The sequence below is a fragment of the Lineus longissimus genome, chromosome 10 (genome assembly GCF_910592395.1).
Source record: "Lineus longissimus chromosome 10, tnLinLong1.2, whole genome shotgun sequence".
NCBI lineage: Eukaryota > Metazoa > Nemertea > Pilidiophora > Heteronemertea > Lineidae > Lineus > Lineus longissimus.
In genome coordinates, this window is record NC_088317.1 from 10,304,722 (window position 1) to 10,332,111 (window position 27,390).

The 27,390-nt window shown below is 40.3% G+C and overlaps 1 protein-coding gene across 3 annotated transcripts in view; it reads left to right on the forward strand.

Moving 5' to 3' along the window:
• The window catches only part of LOC135494456 (mediator of RNA polymerase II transcription subunit 4-like), a 170,028-nt gene that overhangs the window by 61,614 nt on the left and 81,024 nt on the right, over nucleotides 1-27,390 (forward strand). For all 3 annotated transcript variants that reach the window (XM_064782450.1, XM_064782451.1, XM_064782452.1), the window contains exons 3-4: nucleotides 25,702-25,817; nucleotides 26,979-27,123. In XM_064782450.1, the coding sequence (XP_064638520.1) occupies nucleotides 25,702-25,817; nucleotides 26,979-27,123 (261 nt within the window). The remainder of the gene's footprint in view (nucleotides 1-25,701; nucleotides 25,818-26,978; nucleotides 27,124-27,390) is intronic.

Below are 27,390 nucleotides of genomic sequence, written 5' to 3' on the forward strand. Positions count from 1 at the left end.
ACAACTGCCGCGAAACATCTAGCACAGTCCCAAATGACATCACCACTGATAGCCATTCTAACAGACTCACTGTCCACACTCCAAGCCCTAAGATCAGAAAACATCGAGTCAGAAATCAAAGATCTGAAAGAACACCTCCAAGATCTCACCAGTAACCACCACGTGGTCTTGCAATGGATTCCCGCCCACTGTGGAATACCTGGAAATGAAAGGGCTGACCAACTAGCAAAAGAAGGAAGCCTACAGATCCAGCCAAATGGGAAGCAGTCATACAGAGAAATAACAACACTCCTGAAGCAGAAATGCAGAAATGACTGGAAGAAAATCCAGGGAAACCACCACCCCCAATCAGATCAGTTGTGGCTACTTGACCGAAAAGATGCTACTACCATCTACCGTCTAAGAACAGGCCATTGTGGCCTGCGTGGGCATCTTAAACGTATAGGAGTAAGAGACACAGCAGAATGCCAATGCCAGACAGCAGTGCAAACACCAACGCACATCCTACAGGACTGTCCCCTGAACCAGGATTTACGAAATAGATTCTGGCCAAAGGACACGAAGGTCGAAGAAAAGCTGTGGGGAACACAGCCGGACCTTCGGGCGACAAGCCGCTTCATCTCCGCCACAGGACTGAGGTTATAGTACTTAGGCAGGTTGAACGCTGAAGAAGAAGAAGTCTATGCTGATACGGAAAACCGTGAGGAGCTGCATGAACTGGGCCTATATTATTTACCATACATTACAGTTACATACCCGATACCGGTACATGAACAAATGCAATACACTGCAACATATGTGCAGGGAAGTAATGTATGCATTGCAAGCCATGTGTCCAAACTCTACCAAGGTGAATGTTAGTAAATAAGGGTGAACTTTTTCAAATTTAACTTTATTTCATCCCCCCACCAGTTCACTAGTTTTTAGCTCAGCTGACTAAGTCAGCCGAGCTTGTCAAATAAGTTGTTCAGTGGCGTCCGTCTGTCCATCCATCCATCCACCCATCCATCCATCCATCCATCCGTCCATCCGTTAAACCCATGGTGCACATTTTGTAACCGTAAGACCTAGAGACTTCAATTTTGCATTTCTGGATACTTCTGGTCAAACTCTACTTTCAAAACAAAATTTGTCGCCATTCGACCTACTTCCTGCGAGCGAGAGTGCATGAAGGAAACTGGCCTATATCGGCCTAGGAGCAGCAGAATTAGTCGAAATATGCTCTAATATTAAGATAAAATTCTTGAAAATCTATTTTATTGAGAAAAAGTTCAAAATTTTAACAGGAGAGGGCGCTACCTGCCTTTTTATTATTTCTGCCGATTCAAATTCCCGCCCGATGACGTCAGCCATCAATGAAGTCTCCTATTTGCCAGTTCTCAAAACATGGCAGCTACACAACAAAAGCAGTAGCTCCTGGAATAAAGCACTGTTCACTTCAGCTTCGTAATCGATTGTACCCCCACTTTATTGTGTTTTATGTGGTGTTCCTATTCAATCAACGATGTAAGGCCTTATTATGTTGGTTTTAATTGAGAAGGTGCATTATAAGCGGCGTACGAAATACCGAAGCGGAGACAAAATGGCGGCATGTTGTTTACGCCATGTGCAATAATCTTGGAGCTCAATGACACTCAAGTACCCAATTTTCTGCTTAAAAAGGAGTCTGGTAGGCGATATTATCACTAGTTTGTTTCAGTGGTAGTCATAAGGTCTTTAGGGACTACTTTCAGAAATTAGTTCTTGAAAATTTGGCCACATTTCTGTGAAAACGATATCGGAAGTGCATGCTCTGTTCGCGATGACATCGCCGATGTATTTTGAAGTGGAGAATTCCCACAGTATGTGCAGTGAATTGGCATGATTCTGTTCGCCTATTAAGTTTTAGTTCTACGATTCTTTCATGAGTAAAAGGTAGACATTCTAAGCAATACAATAATGTCACTCCCATAAAAATTGATTGGAAATTGAGGGAGCTACGGCATTCTGTTCGGCAACTGGCAGCGCTGAAAAAATACTTTGCATACTGTACAATACCAAATGGCACATTTTAAAAAGCGCTCATTGGACAACGTAGGGAATCACCAGAAATGATGTCATCGCTGGTCTAAATAGAAAACTACGGTGGCGCAGGAGAGCACAAGAAAAGGTTTAGCATTAACTTCGTCATGCAAGCTTCAGCAACAAAACGATTTCTCATGAATGATTTATTTGATCATCATCAGCTTGTTTCCCCTGATAGATAAAAAAATGATTTACAATTTCCATCAAAGTTTTCTATTTTGTGTATAGTCACATGTTATTTAACTGGCAAGGAGCCAAGCAGTTTTGAATATTCGCGGGAAAATATTTCGTACTTGTAAACGAGGCTATGACAATGAGTATCCTCATTCATGGCATAAACTTCATGTTTCGGTAAATATTTTCATACGATGATTTCACCCGAATTATGGTCAGGATTGAGGAATGAACAGTGGCATAATTATGTCAACCAAAAACATTGGTACCGTAGTGAACGCAAAACGATATCAAATACCATGGAGCATGCCATTTTCATGCATAATGAACTAAACACCGGGAAGATATTAATGATATTAACTCAGCTGAGCGCCAGGCCCTTGGACCTCTTGTTCACAAAAGTTTTGATCTTTTTTTGTACATTTATGTTTTACCTTACCATCAACATGAACAGCAAGCCATACAGGGTTGTATATCCTCTCACGGTTTTCGCATATCAGCACAGACTACTCATTGTTTTTGTAACATAATCGGGAATGTTAATAGTAAATATCTTATGTTGTTGGTGTTTTTTTACAAAGTGCTATTTTTCTCATGTTTACAGGATGATGCAGTCTATAATCTACGAGTCATTCTGGTGGTCTCCAATGGCAAAGTGGTGTTGCTGTGCATGCTGTGGAACTGGTGAAACGAAACCAATCAACCAGTCAGCCATGAGATTGACAGGATCGGGGAAGAAGACCCTGTATCTTAGCTGATTTGTCCTTCACCGCTGGTTTTACAGCGACAACTTAGTTTAATAGGCCACTTTATCAGTGAGGCCTAGACTGACCCAGATAAACTAGTTCATAGGGAATTCCATCTCCTCGGTGATCTGGGTCGCAGCAAAAATAGAACTGATGCCCAGTGGTAAAGTGGGCTATTGCAGGCTATATTTACACATTATGCTCGGTTTTCTTCCTGGAATAGATTCCTGACATTCCAATCTGTCTGTGTCAGTGTTTGTTTCAAGAAAATCGGACCACAGATAAGGAATAACAATGGGGATGCCGTATCCTACTTAGGACAGTTTCTGCTATCAAGTAATGTTTAATCAATAGCCAATTAATTAAATCTGTCCTCATTCACCATCATGAAAACTTGTTTGTCGTCTAGTTTGGGGGTAATCCTAACATATAAAACATCCTAACATATAAAACGGGCCGCATTACCGGACAGTTGTTCGGTTTCCAGGTATAGGATCCCAGATAAGGGTCTAACTGAAAAGATACTGCACTGGTCCTAACACAACTTTACTTGATTCAAACACATCTAAAGCAATCGACAAGGTGTAAGTTCATTTTGATTGGCAGGGTGAGCCACATAAGGTATTTAACCCCTCTTGTGCCACCCTAATTAAGGGGTTGAGGTGGGCGTGGCACACAACAAAAATTCAAATTTCAGGAATGAAAATGCAGATACATGCAACAATATTCAAGGATACAATTACAGGAAATGATATCAATAAGGCAAGATGCAGTTCATGAATTATAAAAGCAATAATATAATATTGATGTGAAACAAAAAGGCCCTGATTGAAGTTGATTCTACTTTGTTGATTTTGATGATTGTCTCTTAGCCTTTTTGTCTTTCTTGTTCAGCTCGATGGATGTCTCAAGGTGTCTTTCTTTTGTCATGATCAGAAGTTTGTCCAGTGGTGTCTGTGCTCCCCATCCTCTTGATGCCAATCTATTGAATTCCTTATGGATGGCCTCACCCCCTTGTTCGTCAAGGAGGGCTAGCCCGAATCTCCATTTCCGGATGAAAGGCACTGCATGATCTTCTAATATGTGCATTTTTGGAATCATTCGTACGAGTTCGAAGTGCGTTCGGAAGAAATCCATATAAGCGTCAATGCTATCCTCTATGTCCTGAATCTGATCCTCTTCGATGTAGTTGCTGTGTGAGATGTTTGAGTGAACCAATGAAAATAATCTGTTGAGCTCTGTGTACTTGTTTTTCAGTTGTTGTCCTCGAAGAATAATCTCGGGGGAATCTACCAGTCGTTTTATCCTGTTTGCTGTTGATTGTAGCAGATCTGTGTAGACATCTTCCTGAAAATGAACTCATACTTTTGTAATCAATGTTATTATAAATTATCAGGAATCGAGTGTCATGATTTTTTATGAAAAGCAAGCATACCTTCAAGTATTTATGGCAGTGATTTCCAACCATGGTCCCACCAAAGTATTGCTTGCAACGGATGTGGTGTTTTTCCAGTATGTCCTCGAGGTGTTTTGTCACTGGTCCTTCACCTGGGGCAAGGCTGGTCTCACGCTTAAGCTTCTTCTTTTCCATTTCCTGAAATGGTATTAGGTGATGATATAGACAGGGTTACAACATGAGAAAGGGTGGAGAGAAGACATATCAGATGGTAATTTTACGGTTATACTTACAAGGGATTTAACTTTCTTTTCCATAATGGTTTTCTGCTTTGGGGATAGGTTCTTCTTACTAACCAATTCCTTTCTAAGATCTGTGATGTCATCGTGTAAAGAATGGAATGTTCTTAAGTTAATGAGGCACTTTCCATACACGGAGGTGTTCTCGGGATCAGCCAATGGACAGTTAATGAGAGAAATAGTCAAATCGATATTGTGACACTCTGTCTTCAAGAGTTCATGATGCACATTCACAATTCCAAGGAGTATATGGAGATTTGGAGGGCATACCTGAAAAAATAAACCTGAGTCATCACGAAGTCACATGATACAGTTTCACACAATGGTTGGAAGAGAAAATATATCAATACTAAAGATTATTTGTACATACGTGGCTTATTTCAATGTTTAAGATCGGCGAATTGATGACATTGTAGAAACGGTTCGCATTCTTCTTCTTCCCTTCCCCTTCATTTAGAAATCGTTGGTGCATCATATTCAGTGTCTGGAGGTTACGTTTTCTCTTTCGACCCCTCGCCTCTCTAGATACTTCCATATCATCCTTTGAGATAAGGCACCAAAGACAAGGAAACATTCCTGCAGCACCGGATAGACCGTAGATATTGCAGAGGTAGTCATAATCGCCAAATTGGAATAACCGCATGGTCTTGCCTCTGAAAAATGATGAGAAAGATTATAAATGATAAGCTCTGCATAAAGTTTGGAAACAAACACAGACATTACAAAAGGAAGTTCTGCTCGCAGTGGCACAGTAGTCGGCTTACCTCCATCTCATTAGTTTCAACTCCTCAATCTCTTCAGCCAAGTTTTTCAGACCTCTCTCTAGGTTCTCTCGATAGTCCTTGGCTCCAAATATGCAGACAATTGCTGTGTTGGCGGACGAATTCGGTTCATTGGTGTTTACGATCTGAAGCCCTTGTTTGAATGTATTTGTTCCAAACAGAACATTCCCTCCATGGTCCCCACCAAGCTTGATCCACACCTCATCCTTTGGGAGTTTATCATCATGCCAATGGACGGCCTTTGGAATGCTGTAAAAACATAATGTACCAAAAGATTTAGCCTACTGGACACAAAACAATGCAGTATACGTAATCAATATTTATACATTTAGTAATAGCATCAACTTAATAATAGATATTTACCCATCCAAGACATTAAGGCGATCGATCACATAGCTCTGAAGGTCTGGTATGAAGACAATTGGTGCCTGCACATCAATTAGAATATTTGGTGCTGCAGCTGCATTCTTGGATTTGGGGGGTCGGGCCTTCAAGGTCATCATTTCTCCCCTAAGATAGCCGCCAAGTGCCTTTGCTCGTTCTTCACAAATTTTCTCATTCCCTTCAAACCTACAACCAACATCTGTGAACATCCTGCAAAATGAACCAGGTATACATGAAATAGTTTTAACTTTGGCCGATTAATTTATATGAAATGTGAATCTAAGAAAAAATGTCTTAGAAGGGAGGTTACGGTAATTACCTCTTCTGTATATCAAGCTGCACCCAAGATAGCCGCATTCTCGTTTTCATCTTGAGTGACAGTTGACGACTGATTTTGAGCCTTGATCTTACTCCTGCTCCTGCACATATCTTCTCTCTCTCTTTCCTGTCACATCGTTTGAGCTCCTTCGTTAGTTGCGTACTTGTTGATGCTCTTGTGGACCCGAACATACATCTTTTTAAACGTTCTGTTGCCAAAGCTCTTTTCCATACTGTTGTTGCGCATGCCACTGTTGAAGAAACTCTTGCCTTGGGTACCACACATAACTTTACTGGCTATAAGTAAAACAGGCAATAAGCACACAGAATAGTGAACAAAACTATATAAAAAGTGAATGACAATAATAATGTTATGGGAAGTTAATTTAAAATTGGTTCCTACCCGTCCTCCTGTCTTGCATTCAATGTAAGATGCATCGCCAGATGTTTCAATTTTCCTCTTCACCATATTCGTTAAAACTTTATCCTCGTCTGGTTTAAGTGGTTCCGATAGAGATGCGAGTAATTTACTGGGTGTGGTTTGAATGCACATGTCAACCTTTGGTGGCTTTGCTGGAGTACTAGTACGAAATGTTTTTGACTGGTTGAGATCAGTGTTGAGAGACGTATCCATTAAAGTATCATCATCATCATTACCATCATCATCATCATCATCATCATTTTTGGCTTCTTTGTCCACACTTTGGTTTTTACTAGTGTCACACGAATGCTTACCAACCACATTGGTATATGGACGTCGTTACCCACAGTCTTTGCACTTTATTTTCAAACGCAGAAGTTGAGTAAAAAATAGTGGGGGAGGTTTTGAGACTTCCCTGAACAAAACAGTTTCCTGGCACACTGGACATTGAATCTCATCACTTTCTTGACCAGTGAAAAGAGACGACAGACATGTAGAACAATAACAATGGTGGCACTTTGTAACAACAGTGTAGGTTGAAAATATATCTTTACATATTGGACAGGTGTACATTTCCTGGGAATCATCTAATTCAGAATTTTCTGGTGCCATAATCCTATCACTGTCCCAGAAATTTTCAAATATGTCCGAATCATGAATATTAAAAGGAAGTTGTCGTAGCCAACCACCTTTGGCCTGTCTCCTGTACTTAGGGTTTGTCATCTGGTTAAAGTGGTGGCAAACATTGCAATTATCTGCATGGGGGAGCCAAAATGATCTGTCTTTCACTTTGCATTCTTTTCGGAAACACACATATTTTGTTACTTAAGGAATTGAACCCGAGGCGGAGGACCTTGGTTGAGTTACCAAGACACTCTCGGGTGGAGCTAAAATTTCGTCCAAACCCTCGCCGACAGTCTCGGGTGGAGCTAAAATACAGTCCAAACCCTCGCCGACAGGCGAGGGTTTGGACGAAATTTTAGCTCCACCCGAGAGTGTCTTGGTAACTCAACCAAGGTCCGAAGCCGAGGGTTCAATTTCTATTCTAAAATACCTCAAACTTAAAAAGATAGGCCACGAAAGTAACTTGAATATGTGCGAATTTGGCAAATTCCATCCATCGCCGGCCCGGCCGGAGCGCCGGTAGCGCCATTGTTTACATTATGTTACGGCGACGTTACAGAAAATCAGACATGTACATTTTGTACAGCGCGCATAGGAAGTCCGCATCGGCTCGCTCAAATGATGCTAAAATCTGCGCAAATGGGCTATTTGGAGTGCTTTTCTCGGCAAATATGTGTAGTGCTCATTAAAAAACTTAGGGTGGTTGATGCTTCCTTGACTGATTTGTGTTTGAAGCAGTGTTTTGAGCGCCTCAAACTTCTGAGGTGAGCCGAAATTCCATTGACGTGACGTGTGCATGGTTTCCACATTTTAGTGCAACCCGAGGGAACTTTGGTAGAGCATCTTGGTTGCGTGTCCAAAACACTCCGCTCTCAGAACGAGGCTTATGCATTTTCCATTTAAAAGTTGACTTTACGGTACCAAGGTATTTTAGAATATATCATCACGTTTCGAATCTCTTACAATTTGTTAACACATTTTCTGCATTTGAAGGGAGAATGGGTATCAGGGGAGTCAAGGGTAATATCAATATCATAGAATTCAATTATGTCGGACTTTCTCAAGGTGCATGTCACTGGCTTGCGATCTTTTCGCTCCTTTTTACCCTGAACAAGTTCACAACAAATACGGCATAACTTTTGAATATAACTATGGTGAACCCTAAGGGCCTCAGTTGGCCCCTCCATACCTTTTATAGTATCCTAAAGGGATCTGAATAAATCCAGCAAACTAAATATCAGAAATCCATTTGAAATTCCATTCAGAAAATAAAAGAATGCAGATAATTCACAAAAAAGGGTTAACGGCACACCTTCGTGGACACAGGGTTTTTGTCAGGCCATAGATCCTATTAAAATAACTGTCCGGTGAAAATCTCACTTCTTGCACCGAGGATAGTATCCCAGCTATCACTAACACTAAATATTTTCTGCCAAAATGAGGACAAACTTTACTAATTAAATGACTCATTACACTCAAAATTTAAGCATGTGGCTTCTCTCCATTGTTAACTTCAGACCCCGATATAGGGCACTAGGCCCGCTGTACCAAGAAAGTGTGACTCATATGTGTTGGCATATATAAACAAGAAAAGACTACAAACAACTGTTTCATTAAAGACCCATCTTTAATTAAGAAAATTAATTATATCTGACAGAGAGTCAAGATTTCTTCCTGCAAATACGCCACCTATCGTGTTACTATAAATACCCATCTGGGCCTGTGACCCAGAATTGAGATCAGATAATCAAGAATGGCCTATTTTAACTAAGTTGTCGATCTGAGGCAGGAAAAGACAGCGGTGCCTTCACGTTTTGGTCTTGTTTTACTGTATTATACAAGTTGATTGAATAAAGAAGCCTTGAAATTGAATAGGCATCTCTGAATTTTTATTTATCATAATATTAAAAAATAATAAAACTGATCGATATAAGAGAAGAGCGTAATGTATGAGACGTTATCATGCCTGATGTCACAATCAAGTCAGACTTCGTTGTAGCCTGATTGATATAAGAGAAGCGGGTGATGAAAGAGACGGCATCATGCCTCATGTCACAATCAAGTAAGAGACCGCATTGTAGCCTGATTGATATGAGAGGAGAGAGGGTGATGTTAGAGATGGCATCATGCCTCATGTCACCATCTAGAGACTGCATTGTAGCCTTATGGGAGGGAATAGGGCAGTGTCACAAGAACTAATCTAAACTCAATGTAATGAAGGAGAGATTTGCACTGACTTACTTTTATGACCTTCTCCCCTGCTCTAAGGCCTTTATAGCTAAAGTAGTCATGTTTGGTATCGAACTAAAGATAATGAACAGTAGGTTTGTGCTAACCCATTTTCATTACCAACTGACCTACTTGGGGACGGTTACAGCGAAAGGTGTCATCCGTGTTTGATATCAAACTAAAAGTGTTTAAGAGTAGGTTTACCCTGATATACTTTTATGACTCACTAAACAACTTGAACACCGTTCGAGGAAGGCAGTCGCTTTAATGGTATCAAACTAAAGGTATTGAAAAAAGAGCAGTTTTGCGCTGGCCTGCTTAAACACAGTTGGAGCAAAGGCAGTGAAGGTATTGAAGAGCGGATGTAACAAAAGAACCCCTCAACTACTTCATTCACTGCAGTTCAAATAAAACCTTCACAACTGTCATCCACCCTAGGGGCCAAATTCATTGGACGTGTGTAACTTCTCCCTGATTAGTTATAGGGCCTATTCATATTCTGTGAAGATTTACATGAAGGACCTGAATCTGTCTATTCTGTAGTTAAACGCTGTTTTAAGCTGAACACCCTTCGAGGATTTGGCCCGATTTGTCTAAGCTTGATTCCATCTAGTCTGTCCACATCTCCCTATCTACCATAAACTTACATTCTGGTATTCGCATATACTACTTGCTACATTTTCTTGTCATTCATCTCATTCCTTGCTATTAAATTCCGCCAGCGTAGCTATTCAGGCCGCCAGGTCTCTAGTTTACATATGCGATCGGTCGATGTTCACTGCACGTTCAGCTGGTGGGAGAAAAATTTATTATGTGGGCGTGGTTTGCCGATCTCAAAATATTATAATCCACCACACTTTTTTTCACTGTTTCAACTATGTCAAAACACTTCATCTTTCATGTGTGTGTACTGCTGTAGCCGGTGTCAAAACCGAACAACAGTGAAACCAGAATTGTACCTCTCATGTATTCAAACACATCTTATTACCTTTTCTGATCAACTTTAAAGGCCACGTCACTCATGTCATTCAGGAAGAACCAGAACTGACTATTTGTTACTCAAAAAAGAATATTAAGATCAAACGCTTCGCACTGTCTAATACCAAAAGTTCAGTCAACCTATCTGCCTGGGGCAACACAATTCCCCAAATCAAGACTGGTACCACTCACGAATTTACAGATTTATCAATCTCCAACTACGATGATGTTAAACATCTGCAAACTACCCAATCGTCAACAATCACAGAAGTCAGCAAAATCAAACATCCATGCAAAACGACATACTCATGCAACTACTGTAAAAAAACTAATAAACCTGAAAATTTTTCTGAATTTTCATTTAGCTGCCCACACTGCGGTATGAGGCAGATAACTACTGCTATGATCAAACAGCTGAAACTAAAGCCAAATATCATTGCCAATAATGGCCAAGCTCACCATATTACTGGGTACAACCCAGTTATTACTGATTTCTTGTTAGAACATGATGCACCATGTAAGACCAATGAAGAAATTGAAGACTATTTCCTTCAGCTAAGTTCATTTTCTGTCACTATCAACAGCCAGTTGAGCATCACAGATATTTCCATGAAAGAGGAATATGAAAAAGATGAAAAAAAAGAAGAACAAGATGAAGAAGAAGATCTGAATGAATCTGAAAAACAGTAGGGTTTGCATAATTTTCATGATCATAAATGATCACAAGACCTGTTGACATAACCATATAATACAGTCTACAATTTATATATATACAATCAATATATGTTGTTGTTAAAACTGAATATTGTTCAAACTCAAACTTTATTATACTTGCCCTTTCTGTACAAACATGAAGTAAAAACATTTACTTGTCTTCATTCATATCACCCATTATATCAGTTATTTGAGTCTGATTCTCAGCTTCATGTACACAGGTACATGTATACTTTCTTATGTATCATGCCAGTATTATTTTGAATAGACATGATAGAAGAACATTTCAAACAAAAAACTTTGGCGCATTTTTCAACTGTGTGCAATGGTGCCCTTCAAACAAAAATGATGTGAACACGTACATCAATTTTTAGTAAACTGCATGATAGTACTCCCAACATTTGGCTACTACTGAGGTCTAACTCACTTATGTAGTATGACATTTAGATAATGATGAAACAGGATGGCAGAATTAATTCCATTAGCAAAATCATGTTTCTGGACTGAACTTAAAAAAATCATGTTTCTGCTTGCATCATTTTTCGTCTCTACCCAATAGCACAAGTACACAAGAGAGATATTTGTATTGGGACAGTTTGTAATACACTGTTGGGCAAAATGGTTGTCACCCCTATAGAAAATTGTGAGTTTCAGGTTTATATCCATATTTCTCCACAATCATGGTCAGGTTTCTTTCATTCTTAGATTGAAATTGACATGAGTGACCTAATTCAATTTCGTCACAGGGTATGGCAGTCGTGTGATGTAATAAGACACTATAAAAGGAGTGTTTCTGCTGACCATGTCCTTTCGGTCCTATGCCTAGTCCACAGCCGACTAGGTGTTCGTGCATTCTCCTGGTTAACCAACGCAATCCTATTGGATTTTCTTGACCAGCCAATGCAGAACTTGTCATGCCCGGCCCATACAGCCAAATTCAGCGAGGTGAGGCCATTGGAAGGTGGCGCAGCGGGTAAGGTCCTGGCGCCATCGCCAAAGTGATGGGACTTTCGAAAAGGACGGTGCAAAGGTGGGTTTCGAAGTGGCGACAGGACGGTAATGTTAACGTTGGGAGACCTACTGGTCGTCCTCGCATCTCTAATGAAAGAGACGACCATCATCTCTTGCGTCGTTGCCGTGCAGATCATAAGAAAACGACGACACAGCTGCGCGATGACTGGCAAACCTGGATAATGTTGACGCTAGTCGGACAACGGTAAAATGTAGGCTGATTGCTGCCGGGTATCATGCAAGAAGGCAGGTAGTCTGTCCAAAATTGACAGATGCGGCAAAACGTCGATGGCTTCTGTGGGCGAGAGCGCATGCTGACGTGCCGGACAAAATTTTCAGCTTCGGGAAGACTGTGTAGGGCTGCGTGTTCCATTTGGAGGTGGTTCAGTCCATATCTGGTGCGCCATTCATTATCATGGAAAAACTGCAGTCCGCGTCCTAGAGCAAAATGTAAACGGTCTCCTCTACTTGGAGATCCTCCGAGATCACGTGCTCCCAGAAGCAAGGGGCCACTTCGGCAACACCTGGACACTAGCAGACGACAACGTCAGACCCCACAGAGCAGCAATAGTGAATAATTTCTTGTACGAACAAGACGTCAACCGTCTGGACTGGCCTCCTTACAGCCCGGATATGAACCCCATAGAGCACCTGTGGGACCATATTGGCAGAGAACTCGAAAATTTGGACCCTCAGCCTCAGAACCTTGCCGACCTTGGTGATGCAATTGTCCGTATTTGGGGCGAAATCCCCCAACGAAGGATACAAAGCCTCGTTACAAGCATGTCCCGACGAATTGCAGCGCTCATTGCAGCCCGTGGGGGCAATACGCGATATTAGGTATGCAAGCAGTGAGAAATAACCCAATTGTGCAATTCCTATCAATTTGGACAATCAAATCTGGTCAGATGGAGAGAACAGAGTGAAACAATGACAAAGATGTTTTCCATAGTTTAGGTCCCTGATGAGCCTCCGTAGATAAAATGTAAATTAATAAGCAATTGATGGCAAACATGTGCAAGTTTATGGTCCAAAAACACCCGCTAATACCATGTGTGTAAAACTGCAAAGTTTCCACTCATTAATGTTTACCATATCAAAATAAATTAAAAATGGATATGAAATCATATCTGCCATCGCAGGGGTGACAACCATTTTGCCCAACAGTGTATATCGTTAACCACTTAGCCCCTGAAGCACCCGGCCATGAACTCAACTTGGAAAGAAAACAAACTCTTAAAGGTTAATCGAAACCACAACGAATACATGTAGGTCTTCATTGTCATAGCTTTCCAATGAATATTGATGTCACATTACACTGTTTCATTCCATTTACAAGAAGGATTCAAAGCCATCTCGGAAGCTGATTGATTAAGAGATGTAATTTCCCCATTTTCAATGGCTGTGCAGAATGTTTCAAAAAACTTGTCATCTCCATTCTTTCATTTCTGATTTTACAAAACATTTACAGTAAAGATGACAACTTTTTTGCAAACACCATGTACAGTCCTTCAAAAAAGTAAATGGACACAAAAAAATCAAATTTTCTTGAAAACGGCTGGTGATAAATCGATGCGGTTTGCTGCATTTGATAGGGCATTTAGTTGTGCATCATGATATCTACCACTTGGAAATTTGCTATTTTACCTATAAGTCAATTTTTTCGATTTATGAAAGGTCCCAAAATCAACTTTTTTATGACGCATTTTTTGGGGGCAAATTTTATATTGACTGGAAGCTTCTGTTGAGTTATGAGTGAATATCTAAGAAATTCCACAGTTTTCACTTGAATCTGCAACTTATTAACCCATTTGTGCAAAAGGGTTTTGTTACCCGGTCTTCTACTGCAGAGATGCCCCCTTGATATTATTCACCTGGCCCAGACAACCGGAATCATGTCACCATTTCAATGGCCTTGTTTAATATGCCTATGAATAGCTCTCCCAGGCCTGGATTTGGCAGCTGGACAATGGGTTCACCAATATTACTTTACCCTCGCGTTTACAATACATCAATGTTAACAACATTTCCACCCCCATTCAAAACCTCAGCCAATAAGGAATTAACACTCGGGCTGCATGTTGAAACTGACATAATTGGCTATGGTCGACTTCTCGCTTTGCCACAGAATTAATGTAGTCAACGACTTCCTCATTCTGATCGGCATGGTGAAGATCACCAGGGGGTTTCTCCAAAGTAATTCCAAAGTCAATAAACAAGGTGCAAAATTTTGACATAAAATGCTGTTTTCCCACCAATTAACACAAGATTTTTTCATCACCTTGATGGGGACGTGGGTTTTTCATCATGGTGATTCATCCTATCAAGAAAAAGTACGAAAAAAATCGGAAACGAAAAAGTTGATTTTGGGGCCTTTTGTAAATCAATAAAAGTCGGTATTAGATAAAATGGCTACTTTTTAGCTCACCTCTTAGCAGAGGTGAGCTTATCCCATACCGTGGCGTCCGTCGTCCGTCGTCGTCGTCGTCCGTCGTCCGTTAGCAGGGCACGTTTCGTAACTGTTAGAGCTATTGAGTTGAAACTTAATACACATGTACCCTTATGTAATGACACCTGGGAGACCAAGTTTCGGTCCGATTCGTTTCATGGTTTGGCCACCAGGGGGACAAACGTTAAAAGTGAAAATATGCAATATCTCCCTTAATAGTAGTCGGGAAATTTTGAAAAAAATATGGTAGGTACTTCTAGCAAAGGTGCATCATATATCCTCGGGGTTTTTGATTTGACCTCATTTTCAAGGTCACAGAGGTCAAATAGTGTAAATTAGCCGTTAGGATGTAACGATGGCACGTTTTAAACTGCAATGACTATTGATACCAAATTTGGTACACATTTACCCCTTAGTCAGGTGATCTCAGGGACCAAAGTTTGGTCCAATATGATTCACCACTTGACCACCAGGGGGCAAAATCCAAAAACCTTAAAAATGTGATTATTCCTTAACTTCTTGCCCGATTGCCTCCAATTTGATATCATGGGTACATCTAACCACCATACAGTATATGTCACACAGGTTTTTAATTTGACCTTCTTGTCAAGGTCACAGAGGTCAAATTGCGTAAATTCGCCGTCAGGCCGTAACTATGGCACGTTTCTCAACTGCAATGACTATTGATCACAAATTTAGTACACATGTACCCCTTGGTCAGGTGATCTCAGGTACCGAAGTTTGGTGCGATCTGATTTGCCGTTTGGCCTCCAGGGAGGGGGCCAAATCCTAAATTCTTCACAATGCCATTACTCCTAGTAATGACTTGCCCGATTGGTACCAATTTTATATCATAGGTACATCTAATTCTAACAACCATTCAATGTGTCACCCGGGTCTTCTTTGATTTGACCTACTTTTCAAGGTCACAGAGGTCGAATGTACTGAATGAACTATATGATTCCAATAACGCTTGCTGGCCAGGCAATAATCGTTTCCTCAATAAACATTTTTTACTTTTCAAATCACTAGTTTCTTCATTCTTTCAAATTGAAAATATCACACCAGAAATAGACATTTCACTTCAACAACACTAGAGCCCTGCCACTACATGTATACCAGCACACCAATCCTTTTCAACCTATCAATCAGTCCAAACCCTCTCAGCTGAGCACCAGGCACTTGGGCCTCTTGTTTTTGTAAGTATTAAACCACCAAATTTGGCATAATCTGATGGTTATCTTCGAGTTTTCACATTCAGCGGCCAACATGGAATTTTACTGGGTAGTTTATCGGAGGTGTTGAAGTGTTGGCGCCAGGAAAAAAAATGACGTCGAACATGGATGACAGGTCGGAATCGGATGTTGAGTGGTTGGATGATGAATTTGATCATCATGCATATGATCATGAACATGAACGTGATGAAATCGTATCTGAAACTGATGTTATCACAGATCGAGATGAAACTCCTTAAAAGAAAAGGATGAAATGCAAGCAAGCTACATATAAAAACAATGTGAAATAAGGTTGTGACACATTCTACATTTTGTACTAAAAAAAGCTGGAAAAACACCCATATTTCAAAGGCTGTAAACAATAGTACTCACAAAAATTGAAAATAAGAGAAAGAAGACAAAAATACACATTACTTCAATACTGTTTGGAAGAAAAATCCACAACTTGGGAAAAATACTCGCTGTTTGGGGGGAAAATACTAAAGACTTTCAGGCAAAGTAAGCAGTCCTGGGTTACATAATCTGGCTAGCAACTGGCTTGTTAGAGCCAGGCGGTAGGTTCACCAAAAGCTGTAATGTAGCTCTGGCTATTGCCCTACTTGGGAGGATAAATATCAATTATTGCTCTTAAAATTGATATTTGAAGTATGTTTTTCATTAACATTTTAATGTTCAAGTAGGACAGCATTATTTTGCCCATGATAAATGAGTTAATTGTATATTCCAAAAAATTAAAAATAAATCTAGTTTTTTAATTTTTTTGGAAAACCGGTTATATCTGTTTACTAGCTAAATCCCACATCTAGAAAGTGTTATTTGAGCTATTTCATGAAGTGGGAAAACAAAATCAATGCCAAAAACAACATAGACGCCCATAAAATATGGTCCAATTTAGGTTTTATAGACAATTTAGTCAAATTTATAGAACTTAATGAATTTTTCAAATTAGATTCTTTTTACAGAAAATTGCCTCAAATGCATCAATTTATACAATACTTAAAACTATCATAATGTTATTCAAAGCTTCGTTATACCTTATAATAAGGTAAGGTAATACAGACAAATTTATACAACTATTTAGAGTAAGGAATCCAACATCAGCCTCATCTGTAGCCGCGCGTACACCACCTGAAAATGGACCACCAATCTTCGTTCGCAAACCAATGCCGCACCATCGAAAATCCACCAAGCGCGTACACCACCGGCAACAGATGGCGCGCAAACAATAAATTGCTCTCCACGCTCCCTGCATTGGAGGTAGAAATATTGAACACTTACCCTATTTTAATGGCTCCCACAACACTGCACACTCATTGACAAAATGTTATTTCGACAAAAAAAGGTGTTTTTGCTGCTCGTAAAGAAGATATATTCACGGAAAATCGTCAAAAGCACCAGTGACTCTGCCGCTGGCCACACATGATGTTCAATTTTGTTGGCACTTTTAGGACCCATTTTCGATTGTTTACGAACGCGGTTGAGTGTCAAAATTTCTGTCAAGGTTTCTGCACCAACTTTAGTTTGTTTACATTTTCTGAGCATGCGCAGAAAGCGCCATTTCGAAAGCTCCGCCTGTCGCCGAGCCATCTAACTAACTAATTGCCGATCCATTAGCGCGTACACCACGACAAAGCCGAGCTTTTAACAAGCCGGGCGAATTTGGACCAGCAATTTGTACCGAATAAATTTGTCGCGGCAATGTGGTGGTGTACGTGCAATTGGTCCACCAATATTTCGTGGTGTATGCACAACTTATGTCAGTAAACCTGCCGCCTGACTTCACTTAGAAACCTAACCAAGACTGTTACATAACATGTAAACAAAACAGTTAATTTGCTATATCTCTGGACTTGGTACTTCAATTTTGATCAAACTTGCTTTGATGTGGAGCTTTAAGTCCAGTCTTTGAGGATTTGTACATGTCATGCAATCATAAAAGCAGGAGACTTGGCCTTTCACTAGCATAAATTCCTAACAACCAAACATCTATACGGTTAGCACAATGGTCCCTGGCCTTTTCATTGATCTATGGTTGTGACATCGTCTTGGGCCAGGTTGCATATACGGAACACAAATGACATAATCATGTGTTTGTTTCTTACGTTGTCCTGCATGAAAATAATCTACGTTTTACTTGCAGCCACTTGTGAATGTGATGTGATTAGTAGTCGGCGAAATTAAAGCCAAAATTCGTGTGGGTACAACGGCAATTGTAGAACCCTATAAAAACATAGATCACAACGTTAAAATCCAAGTCGGCTGCTGCCTTAAGACCACCACTGAATATTGGTTGGAGGTTCCAGACCTATCAAGTAGACGCGAGTATGCTTTTAACTGTCAAGTGCACATTTGAAGAGGTATTGAAAAGATATTTGGTGTGGCAAGTCTACAGATATAAAGAAATTATTTGATGAAACAAATAAATTAATGGTAGTCTTGTCTCATGTTGGAATCTTGTGATTGCACTTGTGAATGCGATCTCTGTCGAAGCCTGACATAATTGGTTCCCTATTGTATTGTCCTGATCCAGTATCCAGAATGGCTGCCTTGTGGTTTGATTTCATATTTTGGATAGTTTTGCTAAACGATTCACTCTGTGGGCTTGAAGTGTAAATGCAGAACAAGTGACCTGATTGCATTGAATTGTTTGTGACATGATTGGGTGTGGTGCGAGATATCGTTTTTGGCTCACCGTAAGGGGAGTCTATATGATAGCGCTGTGTCCGTCGTCGTCGTCGTCGTCGTCGTCGTCGTCGTCGTCGTCGTCGTATCCTAACAGTGGCACGTTTCTTAACTGCTAGGGCTATGAACTTGAAACTTTGTACACAGAATGCCCTAGGTCAGCTGACCTCTGACACTGATTTTCGGTCCGATCTGATTCTCTGTTTGGCCACCAGGGGGCCAAATGTCAATATCTAAAAAGTGTGATATCTCGCTTATTAGTGACTTGTTTTCGATAAAACTTTTGTTGTAGGTACTCATAGCAAATATACATTTTACTAGTGGTGATATAAATGGCCAAGTCTGATGTAATACCTTCCATCAAATATATATGTATACATCTCAGGCGAGCTTATATATTTCTGCTTTAATGTCGGTACCAATTAGTGTTCGTGTCGTTTTCATCCGATTTTTGTCTTTGTTATGACGGTAGAAGTAGTAATCATAAATACAGTAATATTACAATACTAGGGAAGCAAGTGTTAAAGAGGTTCCTGCCAGAGTGAAGTTAAGGAGACATTTCTTGTATGTTGGTGTAATAGTTATTACTAATAATGTCTGAAGCAGAAGATTAGGCCAACTTTTTACAATCGATTTGAAAATCTGGAAATGAGAGATATGTGAGCATGATTACTTCTGATAGAAACACTGGCAGAATAGGAATTACCGGGTCCAGACAATCTAAGGGCAAGAAAATGCTTTAAGAGGGGTCATGTGCTAGTAACTCCATTTTTTTCCATTTTCTGAAAATGTATGGTTGGCAGATTCATAATCCAAAGACAGTAGCTAGCTCTACATGTATATCAAGACCACCGTTGGGACTGGTCTTGAGTGAACTCAGTAGGGAGGTGTTCTTATTATAGAGGTGAATTTGAATAGATGCTGTCACCTTGGCGCTGATGTATTAGCTGTCCCTATTAGACATGTAAGAGAGGTGTCCTTTAAAATACCAAGGTGTCCTTTTTAAGGGAGGTGCTCTTGTAGTATTCAAAAGAAGGTGCAGCCTAAGTGGCAAGAACTGAAGAGTTATACATGTATGATAAGAAATATATGTATTTGGAGAATGCAGAAATGAAATTATTACAAAATATTTTCCTATCCAGGAGGTGATTGGAATTACAGAATATTGTACAATGATTGAAAATTAAATGAGGTAATCAATGTAAATTACAGTGTATGTATCACCAGAGGACCCCCTTAAGCAAGTAGTGTGGTAAATACAGTAGTGTTGATATAAAGATTATGAAAATGAATTTTCACAGTACAGGGCTCAAAGATATAAGTATATAGCATTGTACCCGTGGCGCAGGCAGGTTCAAATGGGCTATACCTTGAATAGATTGAATTGCAATGAAAATATAATGCAATATCAAAGGAGCAATATCGAAGAGACAAATTAAACCAACCATTTGTCCACAGACTCGGACCCTGTGGCGTGCTGTATGCGTGCATATAAAAGTAAATCAATTGGTCCGAATGAGATGATGAGGCAATGTGAATATACCTCGTTCCTTAGTCAGCAATATGCCCCTTTTTATACGGAGATGAAGGAGAGCCCAGATAGGCCTTCACATGTCGGCCTCCAAATGGCTCGGACCAATTGCACTATCACTACTAAAACTTTAAAATGCGTGCTCCTCCTACATGTAGCATGATCTCGGGCAAGGCACTTAGTCGACAGGCAAGCTAGAAGTTCAGCACCGTGAGCAGGTCCTTGATAAGGCCATGCCAAGTTCAGAGTGCCTCTTCAGATACATCAAGTTTTGAAAGCTGTGGTGAGCACATAAACATACCATTGTAACTTTAATTTGAAAATCCCTTCATAATCAAGGGCTAGCTCTGGCTAATACAGTACCAATATACGATAGACCATCAATTTGACCCCAGCTCCTTACTGCGGGAAAACCCAAGTCCAGCAACCAAAAGTATCAAAATACATTTTTGTTTACATTTGAACTGCACACATGCGTTTGTTTACAATTTCTTTCCCGCGAAATCTCGAAGATCAGGTGACCTACAATCGTGGATTGAAAATAACATTAACCTTGGTTCAGCAGGTCAACACGTGTACAGGCTGTTCCAATCATCCCCCTACAGCCAGCCGTTCAACAGGTAGTGTTAGTCACCCCACAGGGAGTGCAGGTGATTCATTAATCCCCTGCATAACTGAACAGCAATGGCTTGGCTTCCGTGAGTGATAAGGAGAATTGACCGTGTCCGATTAAAAATCCCTCATTACTGCTCCGCTGAAGTAAATTTCCGAAAATAAACATGACGTTGCATCAGGATAACATATCACCTGCAAACGTGCAAAATTTCGAGACGAAACACGACCCCTAAATGGCACTTTAGCGAGCCGCCTTATAGTATTATGATATAGATAATATACGGGTTTTTAATTTGACCTTGTTTTCAAGGTCACAGAGGTCATATGGCGTAAATTGGCCATTAGAGTGTAAACTGGCACGTTTCTTAACCACTAAAGCTATGAACTTGAAACTTGGTGCATATAACCCCCTATATCACATAGCCTCTGGTGCTGAATTTTGGTTCGGTCTGATTCCTAACTTTACCACCAGGGGGCCAAAAGTGGAAATCTAAAAAGTGTGATATCTCGCTTATTAGTGATTTGTTTTTGATGAAATTTTTATGGTAGGTTTTCCTAGCAAGGGTATATTACATATCGTCCGTGTTTTTGATTTGACCTACTTTTTAAGGTCACAGAGGTCAAATGGCGTAAATTTGCCGTTTGAGTGTAACTGGGGCACGTTTCTTAACCAATAAAGCTATGAACTTGAAATTTGGTGCACCTGATTCCCTACATCATTTAACCTATCACACCGAATTTCAGTCTGATCTGATTCTCGACTTGGCCACCAGGGGGCCAAAACTAAAAAAGTAAAAAGTGCAATATCTCGCTTAATAGTGACTTGTTTTCAATTCTATTTTTATGGTAGGTACTCAGAGCAAGGATACATCACATATCCTACGGTTTTTTATTTGACCTCATTTTCAAGGTCACAGAGGTCAAATGGTGTGAATTGGCCGTTTGTGTGTAACTATGGCACGTTTCTTAACCACTAAAGCTATGAACTTTAAACCTGGTACACATGACTCCCTAGGTCAGATGACCTGTGACACAGATTTTTGGTCTGGTCTGATTCTTAACTTGGCCACCAGGGGGCCAAAACAAAAAATTTTAATAGTGCCATATCTTGCTTATTACTGATTAGTTTTTGGGTAAAAATGTTATGGTAGATACTCTTAGCAAGGATACATCACATATGATACGGGTTTTTGATTTGACGTTCTTGTCAAGGTCGCAGAGGTCAAACGGCTTAAATTGGCCATTTTAGCGTAACTGTGGCACGTTTGTTAACCCCTAAGGCTATGAACTTGAGACTTTGTACAAAGGACCCACTAGGTCAGCTGACCTCTGACCCTGAATTTCAGTCTGGTTTGATTCTCGACTTGGCCACCAGGGGGCCAAAAGTGAAAACCTAGAAAGTGTGATATCTCGCTTTTTAGTGATTCGTTTTTAATAGCATTTTTATGGTAGGTTCTCCTAGCAGGGATACATCACATATCATATGAGATTGGTCGTTTGAGTGTAACTATGGTACGTTTCTTAACCACTATAGCTATGAACTTGAAATTTGGTGCACGTGACTCCCTACGTCATGTCACCTTGGACACCGAATTTCGATCTGATCTGGTACTCAACTTGGCCACCAAGAGGCTAAAACTAAAATTGGTAAAAAGTGCAATATCTCGTTTTTTAGTGACTTCTTTTTGATGATATTCTTATGGTTACCATAATGGTACTTACTCCAAGCAACGATACATCACATGTCATACCGACTTTGGTTTGACCTATATACTATACATGTACAATGTTTCTTAACCTGGATGAATTCCAAAGCACCAAATATCTATACGGTGAGCACAATGGCCCCTGGCCATTTCATTCTGGTTGGTCTGATATAAAAGATGTTGGCCATCTTTGACTTGGCCTTCCAGACTGCACATGTACATGTAGCTGGTAAACGAGTCATCCGAATGGCTTAAAATATATTTCCTGTGATATGATGGGTGGGGGGGTGGGGGGGGGGGTAGAAGTTCTCTATTGATTTTGGGTCAATCCAATATAAAGTCTATTTCCGAGGAGAGTGTGGCGGCTACATCAAACAGACCCCTGTTGAGCAGCCACTTAACTTATCAAGTCAGCCATAAATATCTCTCTAATCACTCCAGGATCTGGGGCATCCCCAGCCTCCCCTTGGGGTTTTAGGTAGCTATAGCCTGTTCTCAACTTTTTGGAATATAGCATTTTGATTGCTTGCATACATTTATGTGTAGATGATAAGTGGTTATAAGGCATTCATATGAACATTTTACTTTAAAATTCAGAACAGGGTATTGTTTTGCTTGGAAACAGCGGACCTCACAGTTTACTGGGAATTTCCTGTCTCAGTCAAGAGTATTTATAGCATGGTTTGAGCTTTCAAAGTGCTTGTATGATGTATAGCAACATGTATGTAAACTTAGATTGAATCGGAATGAATTAGTGGTACCGGTACAGGCTTCTGGGATCTGAAGATTGCTTCACTTTGTCTTCACACATACTTCAACATGATGTTCCAAGTGCCAGGACTTGTTTCTTGTGCTTTTATTTTAAAGTTATTTGTGTATTTTATGCTCCCTATTTTACAAGGAGAGGATGCAGGGCATCGTGCAGTAGACTGAGCAAGCACAAACCAGGGGCTACTTTGAGCAGCAAAGTCAAAGTTGTTGTCCTTAACGTGTATGAGTTTTTTCAAACGAAACATCCGAAATGGACAGTCGAAAGCTGTGTCAATAAGACTGCTAAAGCATGTGGAATTGGAACGACTTCAGTTTGGAATGTGAGAAGAGAGAAAAAAGTCACCGGAACGTCAGTGACCCCAAGGAAGAAGAGGAAGACCTCTGAAGAAGAAAGGATGCCTTCCCCTAGAATTTATGATTCATTTGTACGTTCTTCCCTCAGACGTCTTGTCCATAGTTTCTTTATGAACAATGAGCCTCCAACCCTTGACAAGGTGAAGAAAGCGTACGACAAAAAGAGAGGAGGAGGATGGAGAGGAAGAACATCTTCCAATGATGTCACGAAGCACCATGTACAGGTTGATTAAGAAAATAGGATTTCGATACAACAAAAGGAGTAGGAAAAGTTTATTGATTGAACCTGATGATTTAATCAAATGGAGACACTGTTACTTGCATCAAATTAGACAATATAGGGAGGAGGGTAGGCCAATTTTCTACCTTGACGAAACTTGGACATTTGCCGGGATGACAACCCCAAAAGCATGGGCTGACACCAATCTTAAGACCGCGAAGCAAGCCTTCTTGGAAGGTTTTGGGCGTGGATGCTTGAAAGATCCAACAGGGAAGGGTGAAAGACTCATTGTGCTCCATGTTGGCAGTAATTCTGGTTTTCTGGATGGTGCAGGATTAGTCTTCCGAACCACTGGGAAGCTGGCAGATTATCATGGTGATATGAACAGTGCAATGTTTGAAAAATGGTTTCAAGAAGAACTGATCCCAAGGCTTCCAAACAATGCTGTCATTGTCATGGACAATGCCAAGTATCATTCCCGTGAACTTGACAAAGCACCAACTAAAGGCTCGACAAAACCAGTAATGCAGGATTGGCTACAAAAGAATGACATTAAGTTTGAGGAAAAGATGACGAAACGGTTGGTTTATGATCTGATCACAGAAAACAGGAGTAAAGAAAAAAATATGCTGTGGATGAATGAGCAATGGAAGCAGGATTCACAGTATTACCTCCATATCACTGTGAACTGAACCCGATAGGAATGGTTTGGGCGCAGGTAAAAGGGTATGTTAAAGGAAGAAACGCAACAATGAAGGTGAAGGATGTAGAGGATTTAACAAAAGAAGCATTGACCAAAGTAACTGCAGAGCAATGGAACAATTATAGTGAGCATGTGAAGAAGGACGAAGAAAAAATGTGGAATCTAGAGGGTTTAATGGATCAAGTGGTGGACAGAATCATTATAAGATTGGGAGAGGACACTGATACTTCAGACTCAGAAATGGAATACCGGCCTAGTGACAATGACAGTGATGATTTGGACTTTGCAACTTTGGAATAAATCATGATGGATTATACTTGTAAAACACTCTGGAAGTGAATATTTGACACATGCAGGTAACACCCCGTATATTTCGTACAGCATGCTATCAGGAATCATCAAGGTTGACTCACTGGTAAAATCAGAATGGGGTTTAGCCACTTGATAGCATAGTAGGCCACATGTGGTGATAAGCATAATACTGCATTCCAGTGCGATAGCTATTGCCTTTGTTGATGGTTTGCCGCCACACTCTCCTCGGAAATAGACTATAGATATCGATAGTCAATATGGCTGCCTGACAGCTATTCTGGATTTCGCATTCTAGACCATAAAGGCTGAATGAGTGACTTGTTGGGCTTCTCTTTTCACTAGCATGATGAGGTGGGGTGAAGGGGTGCCCATTTGATCTGGCCCCGATTTGATATCACCGTTATAACCGTATGTTTGCGACTTTTAGTGCTAAGTAAAGAAATATCATGCGTTGCCATGATAATGACAAACACAAAAACTATACTACTCCTATCCTAATTGAACATGTTAAACAAAACGAACTCCGCATGGAGCACATGAACCAGGGTTTCCTGTTCACTCAAGTGTTGGTCTAAGGAATCTTTCAGCATCCCTGAGATGATTGAATATGACAATGTATGATCGTCCATCAGCGCCCATCTTCTTCTTCTTCTAGTTTTCTCAGAGCAGTTGGTAATAATGACGATTATGATATATTTTATTTTTAAACCAAAAGGCTGTGCTCTTGCACTGGCTCTTTCATCAGCCTTAATTATTATTCAGCCCACCATGAAAAATTTTGTGTTCGGCTCAAAGTGTGCAAATTTAGATTCAAGAAAAACCATACTTCTTCCAGTAGAAAATCATTAAGTAGTTTTCTACACAGTGGTCCAAAAGGATGTTGAGAAAACTTCTAAAGTCAGTGTCACACACAGCATTGAAGCTTTACCAATATCACTATTTTTCTCAACAATTTACAATACTTGATGATCTTTTTTTTCAAGCTGAGGAGCAAACAGAAACACACAAGAAAGCTGAAGGTCTTAAGCAGGAGATTGATCGGAGGGATGCTGACATTCGACAATTACAGAAAAATCTCAAGGAAGCTGAAGCCATATTAGTAAGTTCCATATAATACTATTATGCCTGTTGATGCTGTACATGTATGTCAATCTCGGTGCCTCATGTGCAGTAGTGGAACACAAGTCACAATAGTGAATTCACATCAAACATGCAGGTTTTCTATTGGCCATTGTGCTGTCTCTCTTCTGCATTCAGATTTTGATGGGTGGGATTTTTGTCTCCTTAGCCTCTTAAAATCAAAGAAAGAAGGGCCTTCAACGTTGGACAAGGACTCAGTTTTTATAATGCTTGTAACAATCTCATTAGCATTGTGTGCTTGTAAGTCATGACCTGTGGTCAGACCTTGGCCATTCGAAACCTTCTAATTCGTTGACAGAAAACTGCGAGAGAGTTTGGTACACAAACTGCCCATTTGCTCAACATCTTGCCACCAATGTTCTTGCCATTTGGGGCAGTCCGTGAGAAAGGACGATCAGAATGATGATGAAAATTACTGCCCTGAGAGTCTAAGAAACTGTTTTGAAGTTTCTTTACAGTGCAGTCCAAAATTGTCTGGACGCCGACATACAAATATACAGCATACAAGTTTGAACTCTCAAGAAATGTTTCATGGAATATCTATGTTTTCCTCTTTCCATGCTTCCCAATATGAAGAGGTTCTAGGTTCCCCTTTTTTTTCTGATCCCGGAACTGCATTATATGTTCCCTTCGGACTGATGTTCCCTAGGTTTGTTTCGGTCTGCGTAAACCTTGCACTTTTAGTTAATGCATTGACCAGTCAGGGGCAAAATATTGGTGAGAAAAAACCTGTCCCTGACCCTGCTGTAATTCCCATATCCCTAACCCCAACCATAACTTTAAAAATGGTCTTGCTTCTAATATGATACTTTTAACCCTTAAAACACCGAATTTCCCTGGATTTCTCAGAAGAGGGTGCATTTTTTCATCCCCAGACGAACTTTCTCCACGAGGGCCCGCATCAATAGCCCCATCACTATGCACACGAGTGAAGAAGATCGTTTACTATCTATTGGAATAAGACTGATTCCGTAACAGCCGTTGCCTGTTGAGCTACGATCGAAATTTAAAAACTGTGTGTAAAAGGCTTTTAAGGGTTAACTCATTTCTACCCAATCGGGGGCCATACTATTCTACAATGCACTGTTAATATTACATTGTTTATCCATTGACACTTCAGTCAACTGCCATATTCCAAGCCAGACAGAAGTTATCATCAATCAACCGATCTGAGACGAAGTCCTCATCTTCTGAAGAACTCATAAAATATGCACATAGAATTAGTGCGAGCAATGCAGTGGCTGCCCCTCCTAACTGGGCCCAGGGTAAGCATCATCATAAAACTTATATCCATATTGTTGTCATGTCAGTCAAGTTTTAGCAATGCAGTGTTTGCCCCACCTAATCGGGCTCAGGGTAAGCATCATCTCTAGTGTCAAGATTGCCTAAAAAGTGTGATATCTCTCTTATAAATGATGTGTTTTTGATAAAATTTCTATGGTAGGTTCTCCTACCAAGGATACATCACATATCGTATGGGTTTTTGATTTGACCTAATTTTCAGGGTCACAAAGGTCAAATGGCGTAAATTG